A 24,510-nucleotide genomic window follows, 5' to 3' on the forward strand; every position below is an offset into this window, starting at 1 on the left:
AGTGATCTGCTTAGAAAGTATTCTGTCCTCCATAAAAGACTGACCAGCAATATGCATTTGTGTTTTTACTTTATTTTAATTAATGAGTCTTTGATTATCCAACACAAACTCATAAGGCGAAATGTTGACTATAAAAATCTGATTTTTTGATCGATGTATGCATGAAACTAGTAAGTCTGCAACGTTTTATTTTATTTGTATACATGGTGCATGTGACTGCACTAATATAGAACTCTGCAAACATTCCTCCACCGATCTACATACCATATTCACACATTTTCTTTATCGTTTAGGTCTACGAGGTGGTTCCATGTCACAGCGACTGCAGCCAGCACGTGTGGATCACAGAGCCATGGAGTGTCTGCAAAGTCACCAATGTTAATCTGAAAGATAATTGTGGTGAAGGCGTGCAGACGAGAAAAGTGAGGTAATGGAATGTTCATGGTGTACCTGCGGCACTGAATTACTGGACTAATATATTTATTAGACCTGGTTGAAATGTAAATAATGGTAGCACAGGTTAAGTCATTTGGAGAATTTCCCATTAGGCTTCCTATATGGAATTCCTGAAATTGCTTCATTATGCCACGTCGCTTAATTAGGTCGCCATTTGTGGCAAAACTACAACACAGGAGTGCCGGAACAACACAAACAACCAGAACGTGCTATTGTTTGTAGGAATTGTATTTTGTGAACGACTTTATTAATGCAAAAAGCATCCTTACGTTAAAAAATAATGCAAGGACGCATTTAGAGCTAAAATATCATGATAAATTAGAGATTTGCGTTTCGGGCAACTACACGAAACTTTCACTTAAATTCGAATAATTTTCCCAAAGTTTTGGCTAAACCTGTGAAAACCGTTACATCAATTTTGCACACCCCTAATATTTAGATGTGCATACGTTTAGGCTGTAACACAGAAAATGTGTCCATAGACGTAAGTAAAGTGCAAAATAGAATGCAGGGCTTGCGACATGGGACTTCTAAATTTTCGCTTAAAAGATCCATGCTCCACCGCTCGAGGGGGCCCCCGTAGCAAGTCAATTCTTCGGCCTTTTCTTATGACGTCATTGGCCACATTTGCATTCCTTTAATACGCATAAATTTACATAACTACTTCTAGTATTCCTAATTTGTTTATCTTTTCATCACAGAAACAAACTGAAGCTGCGAGGTGCAAATCTCCTAAGTGGAAAATCTGCTTTGTAGTTTCATAAACAAGTGCTCTCAATGATAAATTAATCTAGAAACAGCACCATTCCATTTCTTGCGTAATTGTACTGTCTGTCAAAACAGGCTTGCCTGTGCTTAATTTAAGCCGGTGGTTTCTGGTGGGGGGCTCTGGCACTTATTTTTGAGGGCCGGTACTTAGTTTTCTGCATCAGGCAATTACTGCGTGCAAAATACATCTATGGGAAAGGCAAAGGTAGAGAAAATGAAAAAGTGTCACAAAGGGAGAAAGCAGAAAGCTGCAAGAGTGAGCTGAAGGGGCAAGAGAGAGCTGAAGGGGCAGTGAGTGTCTGTAAATGTACTAAAGAGGTCCAAGATGGCTTCAGGATTACGCTTCCTCAGTATTCTATGCTCCCATATTTAGAGACAGCAGCCATGTGCTTCAAAGGAGAGCTTTGGGCATGTTTTTATTTACAAATTAGGCACTGAGTTCATCAATAAGAGATACATTGTTATCGGTTAGGGACACAATGCTGTGAGGTGGTTCAAAAGCACTTAGACAATTTTAGCCATATATATATTCACAAAAAAGCAAAAGTTGAACTGACATTAAAGTTAGGTGTACAAGACACGCTAATTAAACAAAAAAAATCACTAAAGTACGTCAGTTATAATTTAGTAATCTAACTATAGCTTGTGCCCCAGCATGCACTTCCTAGGACCACACATATACATCACACATGGCATGTTGAATGACATCACATATTTGTTAAGTATCAATCATGCTGACATTACTACTAATGAGGTGATTCTGACATTGAATATAGATATTCACTTAAAATACCGAAGGTTACTCCATATAGTTACATATTGTAATCATATAAAAACATTGGAAAACAAAAAGCACTGAAATTCACCACTTGTCTATTGACCTATAACTTGCACACCCGCCATTCTCTGTTTATGACTTCACATATTATATCACTCATCACACGTTAAATGACATCATTGATGACATCACTGCCATGTATATATGCATTCACTGAGAAAGCAAAAGGTTAAAGTGACATTATAATTAGGAATTATAATTATATTTCACTTTACATTACAAGAATCTTAGAAATTCATTTACAAAAACAAAGGTAAAATTTATGTTATAGTTAGGTGAAAATCTCAGTGACAATGTAACCTTTTCAGCTATAACCAAGACCGAAATTCACCAGTTGTAGTTATATCAAGTAATTATAACTCATGCTCCAAAGTAAATATAACTCGGGTCCCTGCCATGCACAGTCTTGTCATCAATTATGTCATTTCGGATATCACAGTGATGTTATCATTGATGTCATAAATTATGTCATGAGTGATGTAATATGTGGGGTAATTAGCAGTCTATGGTGAGGGTGCTCACTGGCTCTGCCACCAGATATTCAGCACTGACTGCCTGACAAAGTTGGAGAAATCAGAGTAGGTACATAAGACTATTCAGCCTATTCACAGTGGATGGTGTGATGTGTTTTTTCCTAATCAAGACCATCAGTGAATGGTGGATGGTAATGAACAGAAAAAATAACAAGCATTTGCAATGCAGTGGGTCTCACATTTGCTTGAGTTAGAGCTATTAGCATTGTAAACTCCTAACTGGACTTTTCTTGCCACATAAACTGATAATGAAAAGTAAAACAGTTTCACATATGCGAGCCAGCGGTCGCCATGAGCATAAAGAAGACACAGAAAATGGAAACAGGCGTTCGCTCACAGTGAAACGTATCAGCAAAAGTGCAATTATACATGTAAATGGCAAAAGTAGAATTATCACGGTAACCTGCAAAAGTAGAATTATCCATGTAACAGGGTCGATGTCATACAAAGCGCTTGACTACTGTCCAGCATGATTGCACTGCGTAGAAAATAAAAAGACAAAGTATTACAGAAGCCATGGAGCCTCGTATGTTTTCAGTAGTTTGCCGGTGCTGTAGAGGAAGACTAAACACCGGAAAAGGCATGACGTATGCATGGCTGTCATTAGTTAGCGAATTTTAAAAGGAAAGCCCATGAACCAACAAAACTGAAGGGCGTGACGTGGGCATGGTTAAAAGCCCCCAGAGAGATTATAACAGGGGCCAGAGCACTTGCGCCCGCCCCACCCTAAACATTATCCCCACACCCTAGTTGAAAACTTCCACGGTGGCAGAGTCATTAATATCTTATTTTTCAAAAATATGGTGTCTGCCTGGCAAAGTTTGTGGCACTTGTGAAGGCAATGAGAGCTCCAGAAGGGCAGCAGAGATCTCTAAATATGGTGGGCACCTACCAAACTCTAAATCAGACCCTTAATTTTCAGCATTATCCAAGGGGAAGTGATAAGTCATAACCTTTTTCTTGTGAAGGAGCAATGAATTATCAGCATTTTGTAACCTGTACTTCATAAGTTATTAGGAAATTGGGCCAGTAAGGAGAAACCAGTGAGGCATTGTGACTGTCTTTTCAAATATGATAATGTGTGTCACATCAATCCAAGTACTATGTGGGGGCTCAACTGGGGAGACTGATATATGCAAGAGGAAAATCATAATTTTGGAATGGTACCCCTCCTAACCTTCAAACAGATCTCGTTGTATTTGAGATAGGCACACATTCCAGCCTGAGAAAAATGCAAATCTTAGTTGTTCTTCTGCACTTTCATGAATCCTCCTATAACCTTTGGCTGCTAACTGATAGTTTGGCCTTCAATTATAAATGCTATGATAACTGTATGAGTTACACATGCCTTGCTCTGGTACCATGTGCTGATTGCTTGCAAAATGTGATCTTAATAAGTATATATATACATATATATCAAAACAAATCTCTTTCAGGGTTAGAATGACACATACATTATGCAAAAAAAAAGAGAGAACTCTGGGTAGTTCCCAAGTTTAGGTGGAAAGCAGCTCTAGTAAGGAACACCCTACAGCACCAGCGGCACTCTGGATTTGCTCACCTCAAATGTCTGTTTATCTAGCAAAGTTTTTAAGCATTGGATCAGCATAGTGCTATCCACGCCGAGCTAGATAGTGACAAAGTCTTTTGCCATTTGTACAGCAAAGTCTTTAAGCATAGGTTTGATATAGTGCCAACCTTGCCAAGCTGTAAAATGACAAAAGCCATTTAACACTCTAGACACAGTATTACAGCTTTGGGCTGGTAAAGTACAGTCCAAGCCAACCTGGAATGAGTAAAAGCAACCCCTGACACGTGTTTCACTCTCATTAGAGCTCATCAGAGAGGTTTAGCTTTGTCCAGACACAAGGGAGCACCCAGTATAAGTCAAAACAAATCCCTTTCAGGGTTAGAGTGACGCATAAAGTATGCAAAAAAAGAAAAGAGAACACTGGGTAGTTCCCAAGTTTAGGTGGAGAGCAGCTCTAGTAAGGAGCACCCTGCAACACCACTGACACTCTAGATTTGCTCACCTCAAATGTCTGTTTATCGAGCAAGGTTTTTAGGCATTGGATCAGCACAGCGCTATCCACGCCGAGCTAGATAGTGACAAAGTCTAGCCATTTGTCACTATCTAGCTGGCGTCGAAAGCACTGTGCTGATCCAATGCTTAAAAACTTTGCTAGATAAACAGACATTTGAGGTGAACAAATCTAGAGTGTCGCTGGTGTTGCAGGGTGCTCCTTACTAGAGCTGCTCTCCACCTAAACTTGGGAACTACCCAGAGTGCTCTCTTCTTTTTTGCATATATATATATATATATATACATATATATATATATATATATTTAATGGCTAGGTTTAGCAATTGATATATACATTGTAAGGTTGTGCATAGCCTTTTACCTTATATGTTGCTTTGGTGTTAAAGGGCTGTTTTTCTATAACAAATTCTGCAATGTTTTTCTAGATGCATGCTGAACACCGTTGACGGTCCTTCTGACACTGTTGAAGATTACCTATGCGACACAGAGGAGATGCCTTATGGATCCAGAATATGCAAGCTACCATGTCCTGAGGACTGTGTCATGTCAGAATGGGGCCAATGGTCGAAGTGCTCGATGGTAAGCAAAAATATCACAGCTTTCCGTTTATAATTCTTTTAACACCATAGCTGCATATTTAATTAACAGTTACAGCCAATGGTATTTAAGTACCGTTTTTTGTGTTGATTTCATTGGCCTATTTATTACACGATCTTTAGGATTTCTCATGATTTTCAGATTTTTTTATTTTTATTTTTTTTGTATTTTATAGCTCAGAACTCTAATAGGACATTCCGTACATTAAATCCTGTAGCTTGGAATTCCCAGTCTCTCACTGCGTGTTTTATGTCAACTGTGTCTCTGACATCGTTTTATTGTTTTGCCTTAATAAGGCTGCGCCTAAATCGATAAGATCTGCTCTTTTTTGGTAAGGTTACCTCACTTTGACAGTGTTTCTTTTTGTTTACGGTCACAGTGAACGTAAATTGAATTTGGATTTTGAGTCCTCAGTTAAGCAGTCAGGGTGATATGATCATTTTGGGCTGAAAACGTTGACTTTTGCAGCAGTGTTTTTAATTTGTTGTAAGCACGCACAGTGGTTGCAATCTGTTGGACACGTTGAATACATATGATAGCAAGAACCGTACCACAATTTTTTTTGCCAAATAACACAATCATAATACAGGTTCTGCATAAAGTTCGTTTCCTGATGATGCAGAGCACGTAAGTACAAGCATGGGAGAAAAGTACTTATTTGGAAGTGTGAAATAATCTGTTTGGTGATAACTGATTTCTTACAGGGACCGGGTCCCAGTAGGAATATAAGGTTCATAACCCTTTCATGGTCAGAATTACAGTCCACAGACATTGTCGGTACATGTTTCCGTCCCTCTGGGCATTAGTTCTATTTTACTAATGGTGTAAGCATAGATTTGTTTGAGTAAAATAAAAAAGAAATTTCCCTCAAGTGCTAAAATGTTGCCCTCAGCAGTTTTACAATTTCACCATGTTTTCTCACCCTAGTGGTTTACATGGCATTCACAGACATTAAATAGATGTTTTAAAGGGCCTACCATGAAAAGAACCGGCCTTCTGATGCGGTGCTGGCATTGGCCCTCTGGCAGATGGGCCTCTGGCAGATGGATCCCAGGCTAAACGTTTCCAACTGCAAAACCTGATGAGGCTCTGCCACCGGAAACCCGGAAATATCCCCACCTCTAAATGAGGTGGGGTGCCTTATACTTGGGGGGTGGTGGTGGTAGGACAGTTTCTGAGGTGGGGGGTTGGTGCAGGTCTTTCATTACAGTGTTTATCCTGCTTCTGTCAGCACCTATGTGACAATGACATTCTTGTTAGGCTTCAGATTAATATGTCTGCATGGGACACATTTTGCACCAATAAACTATGCCACTGCTAATTTGCCTCCAACATCCTAACCAACTTCTTTGTTTTTGTTGCAAGCCTTGTAATGGAAGTAGCTTTCGTGAGAGGTCGGCTACTCCCATAAGGCAACCCGATGAAGGAAAATCATGCCATGTCTCCATTGAAACCGAATCCTGCAGTCTGAACAAGAACTGTTACCACTACGATTACAACCTTACAGGTATGATTATTTGCTGAATCTCCAATATAGTCATCCCACACGGACTGAAGATCTTCAATATTTATTCATAGTACTAGGACTAGGATAATAAAAAAAAAACACCTGCCGCCTCAATAAATGGTCACCATAAGATCCAGTTTGCATCCCAGAAAATCTCCTCATAGAAAAGATAGGAGAGGCAGAGGTCACCACAAGTAGGTTTGTGAGAAGCATTTTTAAATTTGTGAGTAGTACTATTATAATACTACTCTATGTGGTATGAAATGCAGGGCCTGATTACGACCTTGGCGGAGGGGATTACTCTGTCCCAAATGTGACAGATATCCCCTCTGCCGTATTACAAGTTCCATTATATCCTATGGAACTTGTAACTCGGCGGAAGGGATATGTCACATTTGGGACAGAGTAATCCCCTCCGCCAAGGTCGTAATCAGCCCCGCAGTTTGTGAATAAGGCCCTTAAATAGCTACGTTGCACTTTTTTTTATATTAAACTACTAAAGTCTTAACTGTTTTACCTTATTTCAACAATAAGGAATCTAGCAAATGATTTCTGAAGCACTTGGAGATAGTAAAGTAGTTTTATGGGCATCTATGATATCAAGATTTTCAGTTCTTAGCTTAGGAGGAAAATCATGTTCCAGTAATTCGTGGAGTTTCTTCTGTTTATAAGTTGGATGTATCTTACAAAAGTTGTTACGTCACTCCATGTCAAGCTGACACCACATAGTTCGTTCTCACATTTTTTATTTTTTTTTATAGACCATTGAGGTCTCACTGTTCATTTAGTTCAATGGAAGCAAACAAAAGCTATTAGTCCCTCAGCATAATAACTTGTAAAATGAAAGTACTAGCCTGAATGTATGGTGTTCTCCTAATTTGAAAAGATATGGCATCTCTACCTTCACTTACCAATTTTTGACGCCATTTTTTACTGGTGATTGGCTCAAAAGCTTGCTGTTTAGAATTCTTATTTGTATACGATTGATTTATGCCATGCTTTGGTAGGTAGGGCATTGAATAAAATTAACCATGGCAACTGTAAGATAGTTTGAAATCTTAACATTTCTTCATAATGTTGATTTAGAGATGACATCCTGCTAAAAAGCATTTCATTAGGCCACGGTTTCACTCATGTTCATATATATTTTGAATACTAATCGCAAAGGTAAATTTGGTTGTAAACTTACATTTATGACCAAAGTTAGTTTTTGTATACCTGACAGGAATTCACAAAAGGATCTCTAGCATTCGTAAATGTATTTTCGACTGCAAATTTCTCTGTCGTGAATGCAGAGAAATCTGCATTAGAAAGTCCCACACAAAAGGGTGCCAGATTGGGATTTCATGGAGTTGCTTGCCATATAATTTTAGGAATGCACATAAACATATGTTTTGGGCCATTTCCAAACTTCAGTCCAGCCCCATTCTACCCTGAAAATGATAGGATAGTTACTCTGGCCAAGAGCTCGATTAACATCCCTTATAGGCTGGGAATTAGAATGGATCACCCTATCATTTTGTATGGTTGTAAAGGAAAGGCTTTCTCCAAGGAGAAAAACATTTTCCCTTTGAGAAAAATGTTAATTCACACAGAAAGCTTATTGTAGATTTCTATACCATAGAGAGCTCCGCAGAAATAGAATAGGACTCTACAGGACATTTCATGTGACATAGCGCTGATATTCAGTAGCTCACACCCTCACTTGTTGTCTCAGTTAGATGTATACACCTCCCTGCATAAAGGAAAACAAGAGCACAAACTGAGAACACCTTATTTTTGGAGAAACATTGATATAGTTTCATTGCATGGTAATGGGTTAGCTTAAGGGCAATCCAAGGGCGGGCAGAGGTAGTAAGAACTAACCTGCCATACCATCTGATTAGCCACTGAGCACCGGACTTTGCCCCAGCTCTGGACAAAATTCGAAATTCTGCTCGAGGTCGGAGTATTAACAGACAGGCCCTCAGGTGCTCAGGCTTACAACTGCCTTTTATTATAATGAGGCACTGCAGCTTTCATTATAGCATCCTGCTTTAAATATCCCCGGGGACTGACATGAAGCAGCCCCTTGCTGCTTCCTCAGGTGATTGCTTCTCTGCACCAACATCGTTTGGGTCAATCTATAACTCTACCTGCAACAAAAACTATACCCAAAACCTTGCAATTTGTGCCATGCCCACTGGCTTGCTTCACCCTTACATTTGATATAGGGGTATGTAGTAGAGTGGGTTGAACCACAGACTGCCAAAATTACGTAAGAGGGGAGAGCCAGGTGGCATTGGACATACACATAACCTCCTGATGCCATCCAAACGGTGTAAGTGACTTTTGCGACTGTCCCCTGGCAAGTTCAAGCCCAAACTCCCCAAACCACATAAGAGATGCAGGAGGGATTGGGAAAAATGGGGAGGTCATGTGTGGGGCAAAGGAATGTAGGAAACGACCCTGCCACTAACATGTCGTTCTGCACACAACTCGGGCAGGTGCATTCCCTGTAGTAGGCTTGCAAAGTTCCATCTGGTGCAGCTGGGAATTCTGGTGAATAGAAATATGTGTATGAATGCACTTAGATGGAGTAGTATACCTCTGTCTATATTTTTCCATTCATTTTTTAGAACAGGGCTGTTAGAAATGGGGTCTTTGGTTGACAGTCAGGTTACCCCCTGTTCAAGCAAGGACCCTCACTCTAGTCAGGGCTAAAGAGAATCATCCTCAGCTAACCCCTGCTAACCCCCTTGGTAGTTTGGCAGAGCAGTAGGCTTAACTTCAGAGTGCTAGGTGTAGAGTATTTGTACCAACACACACAGTAACTTAATGAACACACTACAAAATGACACAACACCACTTTAGAAAAATAGGAATATTTATCTAAATAAAACAAAACCAAAACGACAAATATCAGACATACACAAGTCAAGTTATGAATTTTTAAAGATTAAACTCAAAAATAGCGCTTAGAAACACAAAATTCTTCGATGGGGTGTTAACACGGCGTTGTGACGGAGTCGTTCCCTACAAGCCAACATCAGTGGCGCCAGGCACGGAGTCACGTAGACCCCCAAGTACAGTACCTTTAGTGAAAACAAGTCGATGCGCGAAGTCGGGGATTGCGGCGTCTGTGCAAAACGTGGAATCCGCGCACTTCGAGCGGCGTCGGTCACGACGTAGTGCGGCGACTACCACGGAGTTGCACACTTCAGCGGGGCTGCAACAGCATCGGGCCTGCGAAGGTTGTCGCGTTCCAGCGAAGATCATGGAGTCGGTTGCAGGCGGCATCGCCGGATTCAGCAGCGGCGTCGGTCTGAAGTCGTCCGCAATCAATTTCCTTGGATTTCCACCAGCTTTCCTTTCAAGGGCCCAGGGACTGGATAGGGCACCACTTGTCAGAGCAGGAGTCTCTCCAGAGACTCCAGGTGCTGGCAGAGAGAAGTCTTTGCTGTCACTGAGACTTCAAACAACAGGAGGCAAGCTCTAAATCCAGCCCTTGGATATTTCTTCACAAGATGGAAGGCACACAAAGTCCAGTCTTTGCCCTCTTACTCTGGCAGAAGCAGCGACTGCAGGATAGCTCCGCAAAGCACAGTCACAGGCAGGGCAGCACTTCTCCTCAGCTCTTCTCCAGGCAGAGGTTCCTCTTGTTTCCAGAAGTGTTCTAAAGTCTGTGGTTTTGGGTGCCCTTCTTATACCCAATTTCTCCTTTGAAGTAGGCCTACTTCAAAGTAAAGTCTCTTTTGAATGTGAAATCCTGCCCTTCCCAGGCCAGGCCCCAGACACTCACCAGGGGGTCGGAGACGGCATTGTGTGAGGACAGGCACAGCCCTTTCAGGTGTAAGTGACCACTCCTCCCCTCCCTCCTAGCACAGATGGCTCATCAGGAAATGCAGACTACACCCCAGCTCATTTTGTGTCACTTTCTAGTGTGAGATGCAACCAGCCCAACTGTCAAATTGACCCAGACAGGGAATCCACAAACAGGCAGAATCACAGAAATGGTATAAGCAAGAAAATGCTCACTTTCTAAAAGTGGCATTTTCAAACGCAAAATCTTAAATCAACTTTACTAAAAGTTGTATTTTTAAATTGTGAGCTCAGAGACCCCAAACTCCACAAGTCCATCCACTCCCAAAGGGAATCAACACTTTAATCAGATTTAAAGGTAGCCACCATGTTAACCTATGAGAGGGGCAGGCCTTGCAACAGTGAAAAACGAATTTAGCAATATTTCACTGTCAGGACATATAAAACACATTACTATGGGGGTTATTACAACTTTGGAGGAGGTGTTAATCCGTCCCAAAAGTGACGGTAAAGTGACGGATATACCACCAGCCGTATTACGAGTTCCATAGGATATAATGGACTCGTAATACGGCTGGTGGTATATCCGTCACTTTACCGTCACTTTTGGGACGGATTAACACCTCCTCCAAAGTTGTAATAACCCCCTATGGGGGTCATTCTAAGTCTGGCGGGCGGCGGAGGCCGCCCGCCAGACTTCCCCCACCAAAATACCACTCCGCGGTCGAAAGACCGCTGAGGGTATTTTGGGATTTGCCCTGGGCTGGCGGGCGACCGCCAAAAGGCAGCCCGCCAGCCCAGGGCAAATCAACCTTCCCACGAGGACGCCGGCTCAGAATTGAGCCGGCGGAGTGGGAAGGTGCGACGGGTGCAGTGGCACCCGTCGCGTATTTCAGTGTCTGCAAAGCAGACACTGAAATACAGAGTGGGGCCCTCTTACGGAGGCCCCTGCAGTGCCCATGCCATAGGCATGGGCACTGCAGGGGCCCCCAGGGGCCCCGCGGCACCCCCTACCGCCATCCTGTTCCTGGCGGGAGACCCGCCAGGAACAGGATGGCAGTAGGGGGTGTCAGAATCCCCATGGCGGCGGAGCGCGCTCCGCCGCCATGGAGGATTCTCAAGGGCAGCGGAAAACCGGCGGGAGACCGCCGGTTTTCCAAATCTGACCGCGGCCAAAGCGCCGCGGTCAGAATGCCCTGCGGGGCACCGCCGGCCTGTCGGCGGTGCTCCCGCCGACCCTGGCCCCGGCGGTCTCAGACCGCCGGGGTCAGAATCAGGGCCTATATGTCCTACATTAACCATACACTGCACCCTGCCCCTGGGGCTACCTAGGGCCTACCTTAGGCGTGCCTTACATGTAAGAAAACTGAAGATTTAGGCCTGGCAAGTGGGTGCACTTGCCAAGACGAATATACAGTTAAAACTGCACACACAGACACTGCAATGGCAGGTCTGAGACACGATTACAGAGCTAGTTATGTGGGTGGCACAAACAGTGCTGCAGGCCCACTAGTAGCATTTGATTTACAGGCCCTGGCACCTCTAGTGCACTTTACTACGGACTTACTAGTAAATCAAATATGCCAATCATGGATAAACCAATTACATACAATTTACACAGAGAGCATATGCACTTTAGGAATGGTTAGCAGTGGTAAAGTGCTCAGAGTTCAAAAGCCAACAGCAATAGGTCAGAAAAAATAGGAGACAGGAGGCAAAAAGACTGGGGATGACCCTGCAAAAAGGGCCATTTCCAACAAGGGCTTATTGTATGGATCTATAATTATGTGAGGCTATGATTAGCATCACCTTCAGGAAAAGCAAGTACATGGGTTACCATATATGAAAACAAGTGGGTTTAAAAATGCCTACTATGAAACCACGTAAGAAAACCCCTCCATGGTTCATGGTGTCATAGGCACCACCAAGAGCCTAAAATATAGATTTCAGAATGCTGTATATCATAGCGAGTTTAGAGAAGAGGTGAAGCTCTGAATCTGGAACCATATGTCAGCCCCACTGACAGCGCAGAACTGAGCACCTGTTTATATGCATTTGCAGACAGCACATATTGAATATAGAAAGGGGCATGCCTAGTCACTGTTTTCGAGCAATACTGCCTAAAAACATACTCAGAGAATGTCCAAGTTATATGTGTGAACTTTAAGTAGTGGAAATGCATAATAAAGGCTCTCCACTATGAGCTATCACAATTGTTCAGAATACCATCCATGGTACTGAGTCTTTAAAACAATCAAATGATGTACACCTCTTTGGACATGTATAAAGAAAAATAATATTATTGTTGAGATGCCTGTAGATCACACCATTTCTTCTTTCTTTGACAACCGAACTCCAAGGCTGTTCTTTGAGAATTGTTAGAAATTGGGATTCTGGTTGGCAGAGGTATGCACTTGTCTAAGTAGGAACCACAATCTTAATCAGGGTAAGTCAGATACCCACCATAAGATAACCTGTACTTATCCTCTAGTAGCTTGGCACAGACCAGACAGGCTTAACTTAGGAGGTAATGGGAAAATGATGATTCTTATAGGTTTACTGAATAAAGACAAGGAGACTAGCATTATGCATTTAACTTTTATTAACTCCTTCTGAGCAGCAAACCATTAAAAGCTTTCAAATAGACCCTTGAAAAACATCACAATGGAAAACAGAATGTTCAGTCCCAGATCTACTGCTTGACCTGCATCTTCCTCCTCTTATGTTTGTTTTCCTTCTTGAATGACCTCTCAAAACATCTTTACCTCTATCCCTTTTTAGTTACCTGCAAAGATTAATGAAAAAAAACAATTCATAATACTTAACATTAATAAGGCAAAGACCTGATAATAACAACATCTCACAAATGTTAACAATCCTCAACCCTCAACCCCTCCTCAAGGGAAGGGGGGTGGGATAATGCTAGACTCCTTGTCTTTAATAAAATCTAAATTCTTTATTCAGTAAACCTATAAGAAGCATCATTTTATGCCAAGACAGGATGGTAGCATTATGCATGTTCAATGTCTTTCAAAACACGTTTTGAAACATGTTCTACAGATTTAAAACATCTCCTCAGATAACCAATCAGCTGCCTTCAAAATATCCTCCACACGACCACCCATCATACATACTTTGCTTGCCATAGCTTCCCTTTCCAAATGAACTGTACATTTTTACACATCCACAACTGCCTCCTTCAAAGCAGCTTTTGCCCTTCTAGCAATTGTAGCATGTATTCCTGCTTTAAAAGGCTTCACAAAAGAAATTAACAGTTGATCAACTCCTGCATCTCCCTTATCCAACTTCCCGGTCTTATATTCTCTTGAACAGTGAACCACTCATAATTAAGTGAGTCATTAAACCTAGGATACATGATAGATCGAGACATAGTCTTAGTCTGTATAAAGATCTAAAAAAACACACCATCCAGTTGAAAATAATCTATGTGACACTTATAAAGCACTTACATCTGAGACCCTACAAATCGAAATGAGGCAAAGCAATGTAGCCAATTTCCAAGAAAACTCTGTCTCCTAAATATTTATTGGCTGGCAAACCCTTCAATAATCATGGAGTCAAATCTACGCTCCATAAAATCTGACACTTTGGATTAGGTGGTCTCCTAAATGGATTCCCTTTCATCGCCCTACATACCGAAGGACTTTTACCAACAGATAAACCTTGTTTAAGTGAATGTCCAGCTGCCACTCTAACCTATAACAGTTTACTGTGCTATGTGACATACCTTTTTCAAATTATTCTGCTAAGACATTTTTCACTGCCACATCATCAGCCTCCAAGGGATCCTTACCACTTTCCAGGAAGTAACATAACCATATCTTCCATGCCCCTTTATACCTTCCCTTTGTACCTGGTGTCCCTGATTCATCAAGCAATCTTGCAGCTGTACCTGAAAGTTCTACGGTTCTTCCAGAACACCTGATATCCTCCATGCAAGAAGGTTGAGTAATCCCAACTCCACCAATGGATGTTCCTTGGTTCCTCTACTGTCAATTCCATCACTGACAGAAACCACTCCAGAGTTTTCCAAAAAGGCATGCCAAAGCCATACAACATTCCTGCCTCCTCATTTGTACCAACACTCTCTGAATCATTGGGATGAGGGGGGGAGCATTAGCCTTCATTCTCTCCCAATTCAGCATAAACACATCCACTGCCATGGCTCCTGGATCCAGTCTACAACTGACATAATTTGGTAACTGAAGGCAAACAGATCCACCTCCAAAGGTCCCATAATTTTTAAAATATCATGAAAAACATCCTCACATAGCTTCCAATCTCTGTAATATGTCATATGTCGAGCAATCCAGTCTGCTAGCACATTCTGCACTCCTGGCAAGTACTCTGTCTTCAAATGTAACTTGTGTTCAAGACAAAATTCACACATTTTCTTCGATAATTCTACTCCAAATATTACCCACCATTCCAAGGCTTCCAAGTTTTCTTTCCACCAAACCAACTCCTCCCTCGCTTCAACAGAAAGAGACACCAAATCTCTGTACCATAGACCTCTCCCTAGACCTGAAGTATTCAAACCCTGAATGACCCTGTAATGCAATGGACCTTGAAAAACCACTTGGATTGATGAAGATAATAGACCAATCACTCAAGCAAACTCTCTCAACACACCCGCACCTCCTTCTTTATTTTCTTCACTTTCTTCTCTGGAAGTCCCAATTGACAAAACATTGTGTCCACCACGAAACCCAGCAATTCCAAATTGTGTGCTGGACTCAGCACAGATTTCTCCAGATTCATTATACATCCAAAATACTCCAACACATTTTTCCACCACTGCCATCCATTCCTTCACTTCTCACATATCCTGATTCATAATCAAGATATTGTCCAAATAAATGATCATTCTTACTCCCATCTCTCTGAGAAAACCAACCACTGGTCTTATCACCTTTGCTAAACATTAAGGAGATGCTGACAGACCAAAAAGGAGGCTTTGAAACTGGTGCAATTGACCTTTACACCTGAACTGCAGATATCTCTGACTCTCCTTCACAACTGCAAACATGATGTCTGCATCCTTGAGATCCATCCTCACCATCCAATCCTGAAACAAATCTTTGAATAGGTGTATCCCCTCCACCTTGAAATATTGATACGTCACAAATTGATTCAAATACCTCAAATTTATCACCGGTCTCCAACCTTTGTCTTTCTTTTCCACTAAAAACAAAGTTAATATGAACCCCTTTTCCTGCTCTCCTACTTTTATAATTGCACCCTTTTCCAACACCTTCAGTACTTCCTCCTCTTGTACTATCTGTTACAAATCCTTTTGAGGCACCAACCTGTTTGGTGCCTTCAGTTGTATTGGTTCTGGGTTGAAATCTATCTGGTAGCCCTCAATAGTCTGCAACACCCAGGCGTGTTGTGTTACTGACTTTCAAAGGTCCCTAACAAATCTTAATCTTCCTCTTACCCTTGTCAGGATAGAACCAGAAAAAAATCCTCATACTTACCTTGGTTTTGACTTTGACTGGGATTTTGACCTCTTCCTCTGCCAGAACGTTCACATACTCTCACCCTCTGGGTGTAAAATTGGGACCCTCCTTGGCTATGCTTGTAATAACCTGACCCTTAATCCTGAAACTGGGCTCTATGACCAGCCCAGCCGGTAGGTTGCCCTCTTCTACCAGCTCATCCATAAAAACTATTATTTGAGAAAACTCTTAGGGGCATATTTATACTCCATTTGCGCCGAATTAGCGTCGTTTTTTTCGACGCAAATTCGGCGCAAAACTAACGCCATATTTATACTTTGGCGTTAGACGCGTCTAGCGCCAAAGTATGGGAAAATAGCGTCATTTTTTTGCGTGAACGCCTTCCTTGCGTTAATGAGATGCAAGGAAGGCGTTCCCGTCTAAAAAAATGACGGCGACGCAAATGCGTCGTATTTATACTCCCGGGCAAAAATCACGCCCGGGAGTGGTCGGGTCAAAAAAACCCGCATTTGCGCCACTTTTTAACGCCTGGGTCAGGGTAGGCGTTAAGGGGCCTGTGGGCTCAAGAAGAGCCCACAGGTGCCCTCCCCTGCCCCCAGGCACCCCCCCTGCCACCCTTGCCCACCCCAGGAGGACACCCAAGGATGGAGGGACCCATCCCAGGGACATTCAGGTAAGTTCAGGTAAGTATAATTTTTTTTTTTTTTTTTTTTTTTGGGTGGCATAGGGGGGCCTTATTTGTGCCCCCCTACATGCCACTATGCCCAATGACCATGCCCAGGGGACATAAGTCCCCTGGGCATGGCCATTGGGCAAGGGGGCATGACTCCTGTCTTTACTAAGACAGGAGTCATGTAAATGGCGTCTGGGTGTCGTTTAAAATGGCTCAAATCGGGTTAAGACGTTTTTTTTGCGTCAACCTGACTTGCACCATTTTTAAGACGCCCTAGCGCCACTTTTCCCAACGCCGGCGCTGCCTGGTGTACGTGGTTTTTTTCCACGCACACCAGGCAGCGCCGGTCTGCTTGCGCCGGCTAACGCCATTCAATAAATACGGCGCCCGCATGGCGCTTCAGAATGACGTTAGCCGGCGCGAAAATTTTTGACGCTAAACTGCGTTAGCGCAGTTTAGCGTCAAAAAGTATAAATACGGGCCTTAGGGGCATATTTATACTCCGTTTGCGCCGAATTAGCGTCGTTTTTTTCGACGCAAATTCGGCGCAAAACTAACGCCATATTTATACTTTGGCGTTAGACGCGTCTAGCGCCAAAGTATGGGCAAATAGCGTCATTTTTTTGCGTGAACGCCTTCCTTGCGTTAATGAGATGCAAGGAAGGCGTTCCCGTCTAAAAAAATGACGGCGACGCAAATGCGTCGTATTTATACTCCCGGGCAAAAATCACGCCCGGGAGTGGTCGGGTCAAAAAACCCCGCATTTGCGCCACTTTTTAACGCCTGGGTCAGGGTAGGCGTTAAGGGGCCTGTGGGCTCAAGAAGAGCCCACAGGTGCCCTCCCCTGCCCCCAGGGACCCCCCCTGCCACCCTTGCCCACCCCAGGAGGACACCAAGGATGGAGGGACCCATCCCAGGGACATTCAGGTAAGTTCAGGTAAGTATAAATTATTATTTTTTTTTTTTTTTTGGGTGGCATAGGGGGGCATTATTTGTGCCCCCCTACATGCCACTATGCCCAATGACCATGCCCAGGGGACATAAGTCCCCTGGGCATGGCCATTGGGCAAGGGGGCATGACTCCTGTCTTTACTAAGACAGGAGTCATGTAAATGGCGTCTGGGCGTCGTTTAAAATGGCACAAATCGGGTTAAGACGTTTTTTTTGCGTCAACCTGACTTGCACCATTTTTAAGACGCCCTAGCGCCACTTTTCCAAACGCCGGCGCTGCCTGGTGTACGTGGTTTTTTTCCACGCACACCAGGCAGCGCCGGTCTGCTTGCGCCGGCTAACGCCATTCAATAAATACAGCGCCCGCATGGCGCTTCAGAATGACGTTAGCCGGCGCAAAAATTTTTTACGCTAAACTGCGTTAGCGCAGTTTAGCGTCAAAAAGTATAAATACGGGCCTTAATATAGAAAATTGCACCTTTGCTAAAATTGTGAAAATACATACATACCTTGTCAGAGACTTCACCATTCCATCTCCAAAAACCAAACCATGTGCCTCTTCACTAGATTCCTTCCTTGCCTGGTCACTCAATTTTGGAATACACCTCATTAATTAATACAGTTTTTCTTCTTTCAGCTTAAATGCCTGCGTTCCTGAAAAAGAATATAGCTGTCTGACACCATCCACATAACTGAGTTAAATCGAAACTCAAACCCTTCAAAAATGCCTTATGTACCGCATCAACATTTTTTGCCAGCAGACCAAGGATATCAAGGACGCTGTCTTGACACTGCTTTAAAGACTTCTCTAATCCCTTCATCGGATCCTTGCCCATTTTAAACAAATATGTGATGAGTTCTGGATCCAGACTCGGTGTCACTTTCACCTTTTCAACACATGCTTGGAACACTCTGCCAGCATCATATTCCTTTCATCCTTTTTCAAGGACTTACACAGTGTAGGTTTAATATAATCCAATGCGTGGTACAAAGGCCACCAATTTTTTCCCTCTTGGGTGTCTAATATCCTTTGCATTAAACAATTTCTCCACAAAACGACCAACATTTGTGTCCTTCACTTTATTTCTGACAGTCATCTCACTCTCCTTTTATCTAGGCCATCTTTGTACTCTAAATCCAAATTATATAGATCTAGATCCTCATCAGATCTACCTCTCATCATCTCCGTATCCTCCTCCTAATATCAATCATTCCTAACATCATGCTGACCATTCTTTGTACTGCCTTTGGTGCCTTTCCATTGTGAGACACTTTGGACTCCTCTCTCACTTGGTGTCTCCTATTTTTGAAGCACTTTCCACCCAGACCTCTATAGCGGTTCGCCTAGTCGAACACAGAAAAATATTCCTCTTCATCATTATTCCCTTTTTTACTTAAAGGCTGTTTTACAAGCTCCTAAACAACTACTTGTATTTCTTTAGAAATAATATTCCTTAATAATCCTCCTGATTTACATTCTCTTTAATAATGCCAGTCATCTTGATAAACACCAGTAATTCTAATTCACCTTTAAAAACTGTGGAATCCTTAATATTTTCAAAAACATTTTCATCTACTTTGACTGCCCTCGACATCGAAAAGCACCAACGGTGCTTTGTTGTAAGGAAACTGCTTTGCCGGACTATTTCCTGTCGAAACAAAACAATGCATTTACACAGCCCTTAGCAGCAATTCTGAATGTATGATGAATAAAAGACATCAGATGTGACATTGTGATGCACCTCTCCTTTGCTTGACTGCTTCTCCTAATATCGGCCTCAGTGCACGAGTCAAGGCCACTGCTACTATGTGCATGTTAAGGAGCACTACCTACCACTCCTTGCGCTACCCTACGCATGTGATGGATCTCCACCTACTTACAGTTTCTTGAGCTCTAAAGCGCACACTATCCTCGTCACTCGGACAAGATCACACAAGTAAGAAAATTACACCAATGAAAACATTTCAGTCTCTTTAAAATGAAACTTAAATTAAAATATTCATTATTTTCGAAATACCGAAGACAAAACTTTCAAAAAATCAAAACAAAGAACATAGTTAACTGTACCTAGTGAAAAAATTATAAACTACTACACACACAATCTTAATACCTATAAATTGGATTCTAATAGAAACATATAAAACCATCAGGTGTAACTTGCTAAAAAAAAAAAAAACTGTTTTATATATATATATCTGTCTGTCCTGAAGCAGCAAACAAAAGAGGAAAAAGATGGAGGTCAAGAAGTATATATTGGGCTGAGCATTCTATTTTCCATTATGATGTTTTTCAAAGTTCTATTTGAAAGCGTTTATTGGTTTGCTGCTCAGAAGGAGTAAATAAAAGTTATATCCATAATGCTAGTTTTCTAGTCTTGACATAAAACGTGTGCAACACTTAAAACAGTGAAAGCACCACAAAAAAAGAAACCACACCTGGTTAGGAAAAATAGACCTTAATTTAATGAACAAAAATTCAATTAATTGAAGTCAAGAAATGACTTTTTAAAGCCTAAAAGGGTCATTATTACCCTGGCGGTCTCCTGACTGCCAGGGCAGAGGTGGCGGTTTCACCGCCAACAGGCTGGTGGTGAAGACAGCCACATTATGAGTGTGGCGGGTTGGCCTCTACCAACCCGCCACATCTCCACTCATACCACCAGTGAGGTCAGAGCCACTGGGCCAGGATGTGCATGTCTGACCCGGCGGTCCACAGAAGACCACCGGCGGTATTAGGAGCTGCCTTTCCACCAGGGTTTCCGCAGAGGTATCACCGCCCCCAAAACCCTGGCAGAAAGGCTACCAGTCACAGGGAATTTCTTCCCTGTCACTGGTAGACGACTCTCCCTCCCTCTCCAGCAAGCACTAAACCCTCCTCCCCCCTCCAGACACAGCACCCGCTTTCCACCTCCAGACACAGCACCCCCTCCTCCAACCCCCTCCAGACACAGTGCCCCTTTTCCCCCACACCCCTCCGAACACAGCACCAGCACCCCCTTCCCCCACCCTCTCCAGACACAGTGCCCCACCCCACATACATCCACACTAACAGAGACACCCACATGCACCACGCATACACTCATTCACCTACATTTACATACACACATTCACTCACACGCATTCAACCCAGCACTCATATATGCATTCAACCACACATACTCAAACCCATCCAAACATGCATACTCACATGCAGACAAACACCCATATTCACACCCATCCAAATAAGCATACACACAGACAGACAAACACGCATTCACCACAACACTCTTACTCACATGCACACACACAGACACACTTACATGCATACAGAAACTCACTTCTACATTCAGCCATGCATACAACCACACATACACACATTCATGCCCACACACGCACACACAATACCCTCCACCCTTCCACTCACCTCCCCTGTCCGACAATGAAATTACCTCGTCTGGGGAGGAGGTCATCCAGCAGGGAACGGGAAAGTATGCTTCCACCTCTAACAGCGCCCCACCAGCAGGACACCACCAGGACGTATTACTGCTCATAATACGGCAGGTGGTGTCCTTCTGGCAGGGCGAGGCCGTTGGTGGAACTGCCCCAGCGCTTCCACCCGCCAGATTGACAACTGCTGGATTTCTGCCCAAAGTGTGGCAGAAATCCATCAGTACCCGTAATATGGTTGGTGGAGGATTGCCAACACTGGCGGTCTCCTGGCAGCTGCGGCTTTCGTCATGATGACCACCTAAATGTGCAAGCACCGCTTAGAAGCAATAGGCTCTTATTGGAATATTTGGTCGCTCTGGACCGAAACAAAGTCAAGACTTCAGGCTGCCACTCATGGAGTGCAGGATGGTTACATTACCCAGGCAAGGCCCGCTGAGCAACAGTATCTTAATCCCTGTCGCAGCACGAGATGCATTTATGTTCCCCACACCACACAGTTGAAGTATTGCACCAGATTTCTTCACACAACAGCGACGATGCATCAGCTCTGAGTGTGATGCACCAGTTCTGAATGCGGCAGTTCCGGATGTTAATCCACACTGGAGGGGGGATGTGTCAATCTTTTCCACACAGTGGCAGTGATGCATTGGTTTTGATGCGATGACTCCAGGGGCGATGAGGTGGTTCCCAGTGCAATGTGCCATTCTGGTCCTTACAGCAGTGGTGATGCGTCAATCCCGATCTTACAGCAGACAATGCTGTGGTTTAGGTTGGCTCAACAGCATTGATGCACAGTGTCCTGGCAGGTGCAGCACTTTATACTCACTCCAAGGGTCTTGGATGGGGTCGGCACCACTTGGCAGAGCAGGACATGCAGCAAGCAAAGTCCAGGTGCTGTGTGTGGATGGAAGGAAGTCTTTGATGTCCCTGAGACTTCAGAACAGGAGGCAAGAAAGCAAACCCCTGGAGTCACTTTGGTTCAGGGGATGTAGAGATGCCGGTCCATTCCTTCTCACTCCAAGGCCAAGAGGGCAGCAGGGCGGGCACATCAGAGTGCAAAGCCCAGCAGAGTGATAGTCCCTTCAGCAGCACAGCTGTCCTTCCTCCTGGCAGAATGTCCTCAGCTCCAGAAGTGTACTGAGTTGGTAGGGTCAGATGTCCAGCTCTTAAAACCAATGGTGCCTTTAATTGGGGCAGACTTCAAAGCAAGGCTTTTGAAGTGGACAGAATCCCTGTCCTAGCTCCAGACTCACTACAGGGTGTTATGAAGCCCTTTGTGGGGAATCAGGACACAGCCTATTCCGGTGTAAGTGTCAGCTCCTCCCTCCCATCCTGCCCAGGATTGGCCATCAGGATGGTGATGGTCTACTAGTCTCACCTTAGCTCCCTTTGTGTGGCAGTCTGGAAGGAATGCACAAGACCCACGTTGTCACCCACCCAGACATGCATTTAGAGGCAGGTACTAGTTGATTTAGGGTACGGTAATGCAATCTTACTAAAAGTGCAAAAAGAACAGATTATGGACGGAATGCTGAACAATGCAAACGTTCAACCCCAGTCACAAACATCTTGGTTTAATCCATTGTTTTTTTGCTCACCACGCCACCTCAGTTTGGACCCAGCCATAGGCAAATCAGTCCTGACCCTGTTCCTCATGGGAATAGTCCAGCCAGAACTGCCTAGCCAGGTCCTCCCTGGACCGGAAACAAGCATCTTAGGACCGGTTTCAGGGTATCACCATGGGGAACATGGTCAAGACTGATTTGAATATGGCTGGGTCCAAACCGGAATGCCATGGCAAGCAAAAAAACTTATGGATTAAACCCAGATCTGTGACTTTGGGTGAATGTTTGATTTTTTCTGCATTCCATCCATCATCTGTTGTTTTTGCATCTTTCTAAAAGTGCCAATTTCACAATTACATTTTAAAACCTGACTTTGCCATAAGTTGTCATTTTAAATTGCGATTCCAGAGACAACAAACTTGGAGTTACTATCCTAATTGGAAATTGCACTTATAAAATGTAATAATAAGGTTGTCCCAGTGTTAACCCATGGGAGGGATAGGGCTTGCAGTAGTGAAACCAAATTTAAGAGTTTTCACTACTTGAATATGTAAAACTCTAAAATACATGTCTAACTTTTTAAATACATTACACCACACCTTTGAGGTTTTCCAAGGCCTCCCATAGCGATGACTTATATGTATTAAAAAGGAAGGTTTAGGCCTGGTAAGAGGGTTAACTTCCCAGGTCGACATGGCAGTTTAAAACTGCACACACACGCTCTGGAATGGCAGGCCTGAGTCGTGTTTAAAGGGCTACTGAAGGGGGTGGCACAATCAGTGCGTCGGGATTTCCAGTAGCATTTAATTTACAGGCCCTGGGCACAGGTAACGCACTTTACTGAGGGTTCAAAGTAAATTAAATATGCCAATTGTAAATAAGCCAATGTTAACATGTTTTAGGAAGATAGCACATGCATTTCAGCACTGATTAGCATTTGGTAAGGGGCCCAGAGTCCTATAGCCAGCAAAAACTAGGTCAGCAAAACAGATGGTCAGAGGGCGAAAAGTTAGGGGAAAACACTTCAAGGATGCAAGATCTAACAAGAATTATTTGAAAATGGTGGTGCACACCATTACCACTATTATTTTGTCCAATAGTAAAAAAAACACCGATATTGAAATATGTGTAGATACAGGGAGTGGACTGTGTGCTTGTGATTCGTAATTCTAAATATGAATCGAAAAGCACTTTTGGGCACTGAATGTTCTTTTGTGACTTTAAAAATATGAAAAAAGGCTTTTCGAAAGGTCATTATTGATGCACACTTTGTTTTCTTCATTAATTTTTGAATAATCACAGATTGGAGTACGTGTCAGCTGAGTGAGAAAGCTGTCTGTGGTAACGGCATCAAGACAAGAATGCTGGACTGTGTGCGAAGTGATGGCAAATCAGTCGATTTGAAGTTTTGTGAAGAGGTAGGTGCACTATATTCATTGCGTGTAAGCTTTTCAGTAATTACTTGAATGTTACAGCAACCCATGTGGCCATTTGTTCATGGTTTAAATGCCTGTAAATAAAAGATAATAAATAAGTAAGGAATAAGTTCATGTAATGCCAATCCAATTGACCCGGTGCTCGTGTCAGAGACCACTTATCGAAACCTTGCAGTATTGCAGGACCACAGATCACAACTTGGCGTGTGGCTATCCATGCTCCAGCAATTTCTAGATTTAACCTCTTCTAATTCGTATGCAGAGCTTTGACAGCAGCCTAATTACCATAAACTGATAACAATATTTAGGTACCGCAAGCAGCAAAGCCTAAAAAAAAAGTCAATACATCATGTTCAGGCTGCTCATTATCCCAGTAATGTGTTGGGAATTGTCTATGCCAGTTGGGAGTCTGCCAGTATCCATCATCAT

The 24,510-nt window shown here is 43.1% G+C and overlaps 1 protein-coding gene across 1 annotated transcript in view; it reads left to right on the top strand.

Moving 5' to 3' along the window:
- Positions 1-24,510, top strand: part of THSD7A (thrombospondin type 1 domain containing 7A) — a 934,571-nt gene that overhangs the window by 791,315 nt on the left and 118,746 nt on the right. The window contains exons 15-18 of the mRNA XM_069211831.1: positions 294-427; positions 5,065-5,218; positions 6,602-6,743; positions 23,948-24,063. Of these exons, the coding sequence (XP_069067932.1) occupies positions 294-427; positions 5,065-5,218; positions 6,602-6,743; positions 23,948-24,063 (546 nt within the window). The remainder of the gene's footprint in view (positions 1-293; positions 428-5,064; positions 5,219-6,601; positions 6,744-23,947; positions 24,064-24,510) is intronic.

This window comes from Pleurodeles waltl, chromosome 10 (genome assembly GCF_031143425.1).
Source record: "Pleurodeles waltl isolate 20211129_DDA chromosome 10, aPleWal1.hap1.20221129, whole genome shotgun sequence".
In the NCBI taxonomy this organism is placed as follows: domain Eukaryota; kingdom Metazoa; phylum Chordata; class Amphibia; order Caudata; family Salamandridae; genus Pleurodeles; species Pleurodeles waltl.